A 9,926-nucleotide genomic window follows, 5' to 3' on the forward strand; every position below is an offset into this window, starting at 1 on the left:
CACGCCCATCCCAAAGCCACGCCCCTCTAAGCCACGGCTGTGGAAAAGCCACGCCCCTTCAAAAGCCACGCCCCCTTTAAAACCACGCCCCTACAGCACCTCAATTCCCTCCCCCTTTAAACCCCGCCCACCCCAAGCCCCCGCCCCTCTTGGCTCCGCCCCCTCTTAGACACGCCCCCTGGAAGCTCCACCAACCAAAGCCCTGCCTACTCCAAGCCCCGCCCCTTTAAACCCCGCCCCCTGTAAGCACAGCCAATCAAAGCTCCGCCCCTTCCAAGCCCCGCCCCTTGTAAGCCCCGCCCCTGTAAGCCCCGCCAATCCAAGCCCCGCCCCCTCCAAGCTCCGCCCCCTGTAAGCTCCGCCAGTCATAGTTCCGCCTCCTTCAAGCTCCGCCCACTGGAAGTCCCGCCCCTTCAAAGCTCCGCCCCCTGGAAGCCCCGCCAATCAAAACTCCGCCCCCAAAAGCCCCGCCCCTTTAAGCCTCGCCAATCAAAGCTCCGCCTCCTCAAAGCCCCGCCCCTTGAAGCACCGCCAATCAAAGCCCCGCCTCCTCCAAAGCCCCGCCCCCTTTAAGCCCCGCCCCTCTGGCGGGCCATGGCGGCCGCCGGCCCCAATTCCCGGTAACGTTTATTTTGGGCTCCCCCTTTTCTCCATCCCCCCCAAGACCCCCGCCATGGCCGGACCCCGGGGCTGAGCCCCCCCCCCACATCCCCCCACCCCTCCCCCACCCCTCCCCCACCCCCCCGCGCCCCTCCCCCCCCATCATGGCGTTCACCTTCGCCGCCTTCTGTTACATGCTGACCCTGGTGCTCTGCGCCTCCCTCATCTTCTTCGTCATCTGGCACGTAAGTCGGGACCCCTCCCCAAATTAAATTTTTTGGGGGGGGTACCCCAAAAAAATTCCGGGGTGGGGGCACCCCAAAAAATTTGGGGGAAAAACACCTGGAATTGTCTCCCCAAATTCCCCCAAAAATGGGGGGAAAAAAAAGAGGGGAGGGGGAATTTTATTTTTGGGGAGGGGTCTTCAAATTGAACCCCCAAAACCCCCTAAAAAAGGGGGAAAAAAAAAGGGGGAGGGGGAGGGGAGAAAAGGGGGAGGGGGATTTTTTTTTTTTTTTTTGGGTGGGGGGTCTCCAAATTGTGCCCCCAACCTCCCCCTCCCCACCACCCCGGGATGGAAATTTGGGGAGGGGTCGCAATTGACACCTAAACCCCCCCCCTGGGGGTGGGAGAAACCCCAAAATTTTGGGGGAGAATTTATTTCTTTTTTGGGGGGGGAGGGGGCGTTACCATGGCAACAATTTGAGGAGGGGGTGGAAGAATTTGGGGAGACCCCTGGGGGGGATTTTGGGGGATTTTTGGGGGGTTTTGGGGGGGTTTTGGTCCCCCCATGGCCGTTGCCAAGGCCGTTGCTAAGAGGCGGCGTTTGCCATGGCAACAGATGCAGCGGCTCCGCTGGTGCCTTTTCTGGGGGGTTTGGGGGGGATTTTGGGGGTCCAGGGGGATCCTGGGGAGGTTTGGGGGAATTTTAGGGGGTCTGGAGGAGTTTAGGGGGTTTTTTGGGGAATTTTGGAGGGATTTTGGGGGGTCTGGGTGGTTTCCTCCCCCCTTTTGCTCCCCCCACTGGTTTTTTGGGGGGAGTTTTGGGGGTCTGAGGGGCTGAGGGGATTTTAGGGGGATTTTAGGGGGGTTTAGGGGGATTTTGGGGGTCTGGGTGGCTTGGCCCCCTCCCTTTGCCCCCTCTCGATGGTATTTTGGGGTGTTTGGGGGGATTTTGAGGGGTTTAGGGGGATTTTGGGGGGATTTAGGGGAGGTTTGGGGGGATTTTGGGGGGTTTAGGGGGATTTAGGGGGATTTAGGGGGAGGTTTGGGGGGATTTTGGGGCGGTTTTGGGGGGATTTGGGGGGGTGGGGTCTGGGTGGGTTTTTAGGGGGTTTAGGGGGGTCTTGATGCCCTCGCCCCCTCTCTTTGCCCTCCCCATGATATTTTGGGGGGTCTGGGAGGAATTTGGGGGGTTGGGGGGATTTTGTGGAGGTTTGGGGGGATTTGGGGGGGGATTTAGTGTTTGGGGAGGGTCTTGGGGGGTCTTTTTTATGGGGGGGAGGGTCCTGGGGGAGACTTTGGGGTCCCCTTTTCCCTCCCCCACTTGGCTGTGGAGCAGATTTGGGTCTGGGGGGATTTGGGGGGTATTTGAGGGGATTTTGGGGGGTCTCAGGGGGTGTTTGGATCTCAGGGGGGTCTCCCCTCGGAGCCCCCTCCCCAAATTCTCCCCCCCCCCCAGATCATCGCCTTTGACGAGCTCCGCACCGACTTCAAGAACCCGATTGACCAGGGGAACCCGGCCCGGGCGGTGAGGGGTTAAATCACCCCCGGGACCCCCGAAAACAGCCCAAAAACACCCCCGGGACCCCCAAAAACACCCCCAAAATACCCCTGGGACCCCCAAAAACACACCCAGGACACCCGAAAACACCCCCGGGACCCCCAAAACACCCCTGGGACCCCCTAAACACACCCAGGACCCCCAAAAACAGCCCAAAACACCCCCGGGACCCCCCAAAGCACCCCCGGGACCCCCAAAACACCCTCAGGACACCGGAAAACGCCCTCAGGATCCCCTAAAACATCCCCGGGACCCCCAAAAACACCCCCAAAATACCCCTGGGACCCCCCAAAACACCCCCAGGACCCCCAAAAACACCCCTGGGACCCCCAAAAACACCCATGAAAACCCCAAAACACCCCTGGGACCCCCAAAACACCCCAAAACACCCCTGGGACCCCCTAAAATCCCCCAGGACCCGCTAAATCCCCCCCTGGGACCTCCAAAACCCCTCCAGGACCCCCCCAGGGACCCCCAAAACACCCCTGGGACCCCCAAAAACACACCTGGGACCCCCAAAACCCTTCCAGACTCCCCAACCCCCCCAAAAAAACCTTCCCAACCCCCTCAGGACCCCCCAAACCCCCCCAGGACCCCCCAAAATCCCCCCCCCCAGGGGTGGGGGGAGGGAGGGGCAGCTGCAGGGGTGGGGGAGGGGCAGCGGGGGGGGTTGTTCTGGGTCGGGGGGGGAGGAATCGAGGTCGGGATCTATTTTTAGCCCCCCAAAAACCGGGACGGGCCCGGCCCCTCCCCCACCCCCCCCCCGGCCCCATTCCTGCTCCCCCTCCCCCCCCCCCCCCCCAAAAAAAAACACCCTCTGAGGAGGGGGAGGGGCACCCACAGCCCCTCCCCAAATCCGGGGGGGCCCTCAGGGGTTGGGGACCCTCCCCAGGTTTTGGGGACCCCCCTGAGACTCCCCAAATTTCTCTCCCCCCCCACAGCGCGAACGGTTGAAAAACATCGAGAGGATTTGCTGCCTCCTGCGCAAGGTGGGGACCCCCCCCCAAATAAAACAGCCCAAAAAAACCCTCCACAAATAAAATCTGCTCCAAAAACGCCCCGAAAAAAAGCGACCCCAAAAAAAACACTAAAAAAAAAATCAAAAAAAAGCCACCCCAAAATCCCCCCGAAAAAAACCTCCCCCAAAAAAACACCAAAAAAAAAAAAAACCCCCAAGAAAACCCACCCCAAAACCCCTCCTGAAAAAACTACCTCAAAATCCCCCCCCAAAAAAAGCTCCACCCCAAAATCTCCCTCAAAAAAAAGCCACCCCAAAACTCCCTCCCCAAAAATAATCCCAAAACTCCTCCCAAAAAAAACACCCAAAATCCCCTCCCCAAAAAATCCACCCCAAACCCCCTCCCCCAAAAAAAACACCCTAAAATCCCCCTCAAAAAAAAGCCACCCCAAAACCCCCTCCCCAAAAAAACCTCCCGGGAAAAAACTTCCCCAAACCCCCCTCCCCAAAAAACCCACCCCAAAATCCCCCCACAAAAAAACACCCCAAAACCCCCTCCCCAAATAAAACCGACCCTTCCCCAAATTGGAGCCCCCTCAAAAATTGAACACCCCCAAAATGAGACCCCAATTTTAACTTTAAATCTTCTCAGTTCCCACAAAGTCCTCCCCAAAAAAATTCTCTTTGATTCCTCTCAAGTCCCCCATAGACCCCAAAATCCCTTAAAAACCCCCGAAATCCCTCAAAAAATGCCCTAAAACCACCTCAAAAAACTCCAAACCCTTCCCAGGCCCCCCCAAAGATCCTTTATTACCCTTCAATTCCCCCATGGACCCCAAAACCCCTCAAAGTCACCCCAAAACTCCTTCAAAAAAACCCCCAAAACCTTCCCAGGCCCCCCCAAAGATCCTTTAATTCCCCTCAATCCTCCAGGACCCCAAAATCCCTCAAAGTCACCCCAAAATTCCCTCAAAAAAACCCCAAAACCGCCTCAAAAAACCCCGTAAATTTATCAAATCACCCCAAAAACGCCTCAAAAAAAGCCCCAAAGGTGACACTGGGGACAATGGGGTGGCCTTGGGGACAATGGGGTGGCACTGGGGACATGGCCAGGGTGTCACTGGTGTCCCCATCAGTTGGAGGATGGCTGGTGGTGGCCTTTGGGGACAGGAGGGTGGCCTTGGGGACAATGGGGACATGGCAGGAGTGTCACCGGTGTCCCCACTGCTGGTGGCCCTGGGGACAATGGGGTGGCCTTGGGGACAATGGGGACATGGCGGGAGTGTCACCAGTGTCCCCACTGCTGGTGGCCCTGGGGACATGTCAGGGTGACCCTGGAGACAGTGGGGTGACCCTGGGGACACTGGGATGGCCTTGGGGACATGTCAGGGATGTCACTGGTGTCGCCCCCAGCTGGTGGTGCCTGGTACTGCTGGTGGTGGCACTGGGGACATTGGGGTGACCCTGGGGACAGTGGGGTGACCCTGGGGACAATGGGGGTGGCCCTGGGGACATTGATGTGGCCCTGGGGACAATGAGGTGACAGCAGTGTCGCCCCCAGCTGGTGGTGCCCGAGTACTGCTGGTGGTGGCTTTGGGGACATTGGGGTGACCCTGGGGACAATGGGGGTGGCCCTGGGGACATTGATGAGGCCCTGGGGACATGTCAGGGATGTCACTGGTGTCGCCCCCAGCTGGTGATGCCCGAGTACTGCTGGTGGTGGCTTTGGGGACATTGGGGTGACCCTGGGGACATTGATGTGGCCCTGGGGACAGTGAGGTGACAGCAGTGTCGCCCCCACCTGGTGGTGCCCGGTACTGCTGGTGGTGGAACAGGGAACAGAGGAGGGCCCTGGGGACATTGGGGGTGGCTTTGGGGACATTGATGTGGCCCTGGGGACATGTCAGGGATGTCACTGGTGTCGCCCCCAGCTGGTGGTGCCCGAGTACTGCATCCACGGCCTGTTCTGCCTCATGTTCCTGTGCGCGGCCGAGTGGGTGACGCTGGGGCTGAACCTGCCCCTGCTGCTCTACCACCTCTGGAGGTGCCAAAGGGGGTCCTGGGGGGTCCTGAGGGGAGTTTGGGGGGTCCTGAAGGGGTCCTGGGGGGTCCTGGGGGGCACCAGGGGGTCTGGGGGGTCAGGGGGTTTGGGGGTCCCAGGGTTGGGGGGTCCCCAAGGCTCCAGGTGACGCCAGGGCTGAACCTGCCCCTGCTGCTCTGCCACCTCTGGAGGTGCCAAAGGGGGTCCTGGGGGGAATTTGGGGGTCCTGGGGGGTCCTGGGGTTCCTGGGAGGGTCCTGGGGGCACCAGGGGGTCCTGAAGAGCTCAGGGGGTTTGGGGGGTCCCCAGGGGTGACACTGGGGCTCGGCCTGTCCCTTGGGGGGGGGGGCGGGGAGGGGCTTGGGGGGGGTCACCAGGGGGGTCCTGGGGGTTGTGGGATGTCCCCAGTGTGTCCCCAATGTCCCCATCGTGTCCCCCAACAGTGTCCCCACAGAATCCCCAGTGTGTCCCTGATGTCCCCAGTGTGTCCCAACATCCCCCCCATAATTCCTGGTGTGTCCCTGATGTCCTCATCGTGTCCCCGTAGTGTCCCCAGTGTCCCCATGGTGTCCCCAGTGTGTCCCCATAACCCCTGTGGTATCCCCAGTGTCCTCATGGTGTCCCCAGTGTCACCTCAATGTGACCCCGATGTCCCCAGAATGTCCCCAGTGTCCCCCCAGTGTATCCCCAGTGTTCCCTTGGTGTGTCCCTGATGTCCCCAATGTCTCTGTGGTGTCCCCGATGTCCCCGTGGTGTCCCCAATGTGTCCCCACTGTCCCCATGGTGTCTCTGATGTCCCCCTGGTGTGTCCCTGATGTCCCCCCAGTGTCCCCTCAGTGGGTCCCGGATGTCCCTGGGGTGTCCCCATTGTCCCCATGGTGTTTCTGATGTCCCCCCAGTGTGTCCCCAGTGTCACTCAGTGGGTCCTTGATGTCCCCGTGGTGTCCCCAAGGTGTCCCAAACATGTCCCTGATGTCCCCATGGTGTCCCCAAAGTGTCCCCAGCATGTCCCTGTGCTGTCCCCAACATGTCCCTGCTGTCCCCATGGTGTCCCCAATGTCCCTGTGGTGTCCCCAATGTGTCTCTGATGTCCCTGTAGTCTCCCCAGTGTGTCCCCGTGGTGTCCCCAATATGTCTCTGTGATGTCCCAACATGTCCCCCAATGTCCCCGGGGTGTCCCCAACATGTCCCAAACATGTCCCCCAATGTCCCCGGGGTGTCCCCAGGTATTTCCACCGCCCGGCCGACGGCTCGGAGGGGCCCTTGGGCACCGTGTCCCCACATCTCCCCATAACCCCCGTGGTGTCCCTGCTGTCCCTGTGGTGTCCCCAATGTCCCCGGGGTGTCCCCAGGTATTTCCACCGCCCGGCCGACGGCTCGGAGGGTCTGTTTGACGCCGTGTCCATCATGGACGCCGATATCCTGGGCTACTGCCAGAAGGAGGCCTGGTGCAAACTGGCCTTTTACCTGCTCTCCTTCTTCTACTACCTGTACAGGTGAGCTGGGGGCGCCGGGGGACTGGGGGGGAGTGAGGGGGACTGGGGGGACACTGGGGGAACTGGGAGGAACTGGGAGAGACTGGGAGGGGATTGGGAGAGGATTGGGGGGCACTGGGAGGGGAGTGGGGGGACTGGGGGGGGCACTGGGGGGCACTGGGAGGGACTGGGAGGGACTGGGAGGGACTGGGAGGGACTGGGAGGACACTGTGAGGGACTGGGAGGGGATTGGGGGGGACACTGGGACGGATTGGGGGGGACTGGGAGTGACTGGGAGGGGATCAAGGGGGACTGGGAGACACTGGGAGGGGAGTGGGGGGACTGGGGGGCATTGGGGAGACACTGGGAGGGGACTGAGAGACACTGGGAGGGACTGGGGGAGTACTGGGAGGGCACTGGGAGTGACTGGGAGGGACTGGGAGGGTGTTTAGGGGGAGCAGAGAAGGGTTGGAGGGGACTGGGAGATACTGGGAGGGACTGGGAGGGGAGTGGGAGGAACTGGGGGGACACTGGAAGGGACTGGGAGGGTGTTTGGGGGATACTGGGAGGGACTGGGAGATTCTCAGGGGGCACTGGGAGGAATTGGGAAGAGATTTGGGGGCACTGCAATGGGAACTGGGAGAGACTGGAAGGGACTGGGGGGGACTGGGATGAACTGGGGGGTTACTGGGGGTTACTGGGAGGAGTGGGGGGGCACTGGGATGAACTGGGGGGGCACTGGGAGGAGCAGGGGGGGCACTGGGATGAACTGGGGGTTACTGGGAGGAGCAGGGGGGGCACTGGGATGAACTGGGGGTTACTGGGAGGAGCGGGGGGGGCACTGGGATGAACTGGGGGGTTACTGGGAGGAGCAGGGGGGGCACTGGGATGAACTGGGGGGTTACTGGGAGGAGCAGGGGGGGCACTGGGATGAACTGGGGGTTACTGGGAGGAGCGGGGGGGGCACTGGGATGAACTGGGGGTTACTGGGAGGAGCGGGGGGGGCACTGGGATGAACTGGGGGTTACTGGGAGGAGCGGGGGGGGCACTGGGATGAACTGGGGGGTTACTGGGAGGAGCGGGGGGGGGCACTGGGCCATACTGGGAGCCCCAGTTTGCCCCTCCCCCCCCAGTATGGTGTACACACTGGTGAGCTTCTGAGGGGGGGCACCCCCGGCCCCCCCCGCCGCTGGACCCGGGACCCCCCCGGATTTGGGGACCCCCCTGGAATTGGGGACCCCCCTGGATTTGGGGACCCCCTCCCAGATTTAGGGACCCCCCCCCCTGGATTTTGGGGGAACCCCCCTGGATTTAGGGACCCCCTCCCAGATTTGGGGACCCCCCTGGATTTTGGGGAACCCCCACCCGGATTTTGGGGACCCCCCTGGATTTAGGGACCCCCTCCCAGATTTGGGGACCCCCCTGGATTTGGGGACCCCCCCCGGCTTTTAGGGACCCCCCTGGATTTTGGGGACCCCCTCGAGCCCCCCCTAAACTCCAGGGTCCCCCCATCCCCCAGGACCCCCCTCGGATTTTGGAGACCCCCCCCGGATTTTGGGGACCCCCCTGGATTTTTGGGGACCCCCCCCGGATTTTGGGGACCCTCCCCCCCGCCCCTCCCCCCGAGCTGCCGCAATGACCCCAATTTGGGGAGCGGGGGGGGGAGGGGCGGGGGGGGGCAGCTCCCAGTTTGGCCCAGCGGCTCCCAGTCCATCCCAGTCCATCCCAGTTCATCCCAGTTCATTCCCCGCTGGGTTTGTGTCGTGGCTCAATAAAGACAAATGGCACCAGTGACTTACTGGGAGCACTGGGATGGGACTGGGGGGGCGGTGGGGGGGTACTGGGAGGGCACTGGGAGGGCACTGGGAGGGCACTGGGGGGACACTGGGAGCACTGGGAGGGCACTGGGAGGGCACTGGGAGGGCACTGGGGGGACACTGGGAGCACTGGGAGGGCACTGGGAGGGCACTGGGAGCACTGGGAGCACTGGGGGAGCACTGGGAGCACTGGGAGGGCACTGGAGGAGCACTGGGGGCACTGGAGGAGCACTGGGAGGGCATTGGGGGGCACTGGGAGGGTACTGGGGGGATACTGGGAGCACTGGGATGGGATACTGGGGACACTGGCGGTGGCTGTCACCTAACACTGGTGGCACTGGGAACACTGGGATGGGTTACTGGTGGCACTGGGGACACTGGGAACGCTGTGGTGAATTCCCAGTTGATACTGGGAGCACTGGGAGTGGTTCTCACCCAGCACTGGTGGCACTGGGGACACTGGGATGTGACACTGGTGGCACTGGGGACACTGGGATGTGACACTGGTGACACTGGGAGCACTGGGAACACTGGTGGCACTGGGATGTGACACTGGGGACACTGGGATGGGTCACTGGGAGCACTGGGAACACTGTGGTGGATTCCCAGCCGATACTGGGAGCACTGGGATGTGGCACTGGTGACACTGGTGACACTGGGATGTGGCACTGGTGACACTGGGAGCACTGGGATGGGTCACTGGTGTCACTGGTGTCCCCCAATGAGCCGCGGCTGCAGCACCGGGAGGTTTATTGGGGACACAGGAGGGGGACAGGTGAGGGGACAGGTGTGACACAGGTGAGGGGACACAGGTGAGAGGACACAGGTGTGACACTGACACAGGTGAGGGGACACAGGTGATACTGACAAAGGTGAGGGGACACAGGTGAGAGGACACAGGTGACACTGGGAGGGGACACTGGAAAGGTGACACAGGTGACACCAGAGCGGTCACAGGTGCTGGGTGACACCAGGGACAGGTGACACAGGTGAGGGGTCACAGGTGCCACAGGTGCCTCTCAGGTTCCAGGTGTGACACAGGTGACACTCAGGTGTGCTCCAGGTGACACTCGAGTGTCTCAGGTGTGACCCAGGTGACGTTCAGGTGTCCCTCAGGTGTGACACAGGTGACGTCCAGGTGACAGGTGTGACCCAGGTGACACTCAGGTGTCCCTCAGGTGTCTCAGGTGGGCACCACAGGGGGCACAGGTGACACTCAGGTGCCAGAGGTGACACTCGAGTGTCTCAGGTGT

General features: G+C 61.8%; 1 protein-coding gene and 1 long non-coding RNA gene across 2 annotated transcripts; both read left to right on the top strand.

Annotated features, from left to right (window-relative positions):
* The first annotated feature begins 748 nt into the window (after positions 1–748).
* On the top strand, positions 749–8,097 carry CNIH2 (cornichon family AMPA receptor auxiliary protein 2). The gene is made up of 6 exons (XM_083881279.1): positions 749–845; positions 2,282–2,350; positions 3,325–3,372; positions 5,273–5,385; positions 6,734–6,877; positions 7,990–8,097. The coding sequence occupies exons 1-6, from the start codon at positions 765–767 to the stop codon at positions 8,015–8,017; spliced, it is 483 nt and encodes a 160-aa protein (XP_083737405.1). The 5' UTR covers positions 749–764; the 3' UTR covers positions 8,018–8,097.
* A 1,404-nt stretch (positions 8,098–9,501) lies between these two features.
* Positions 9,502–9,856, top strand: LOC310921174. Its single transcript, XR_014592097.1, has 3 exons — positions 9,502–9,573; positions 9,610–9,780; positions 9,812–9,856. It is a non-coding gene; the product is annotated as an uncharacterized lncRNA (long non-coding RNA).
* The last annotated feature ends 70 nt before the right edge of the window (positions 9,857–9,926 follow it).

The sequence above is a fragment of the Zosterops lateralis genome (assembly GCF_965231275.1).
Source record: "Zosterops lateralis genome assembly, chromosome: 33".
Classification (NCBI taxonomy): Eukaryota; Metazoa; Chordata; class Aves; order Passeriformes; family Zosteropidae; genus Zosterops; species Zosterops lateralis.

What these genes read in the sequence shown, in the direction of transcription:
- CNIH2 (XM_083881279.1), top strand. Translation starts at nt 765, where the DNA reads ATGGCGTTCACCTTCGCCGCCTTCTGTTACATGCTGACCCTGGTGCTC. An exon ending in TTTGCTGCCTCCTGCGCAAG is followed by an intron (nt 3,373 to 5,272) that starts GTGGGGACCCCC and finishes TGTCGCCCCCAG; the next exon opens with CTGGTGGTGCCCGAGTACTG. An exon ending in TTCTTCTACTACCTGTACAG is followed by an intron (nt 6,878 to 7,989) that starts GTGAGCTGGGGG and finishes CTCCCCCCCCAG; the next exon opens with TATGGTGTACACACTGGTGA.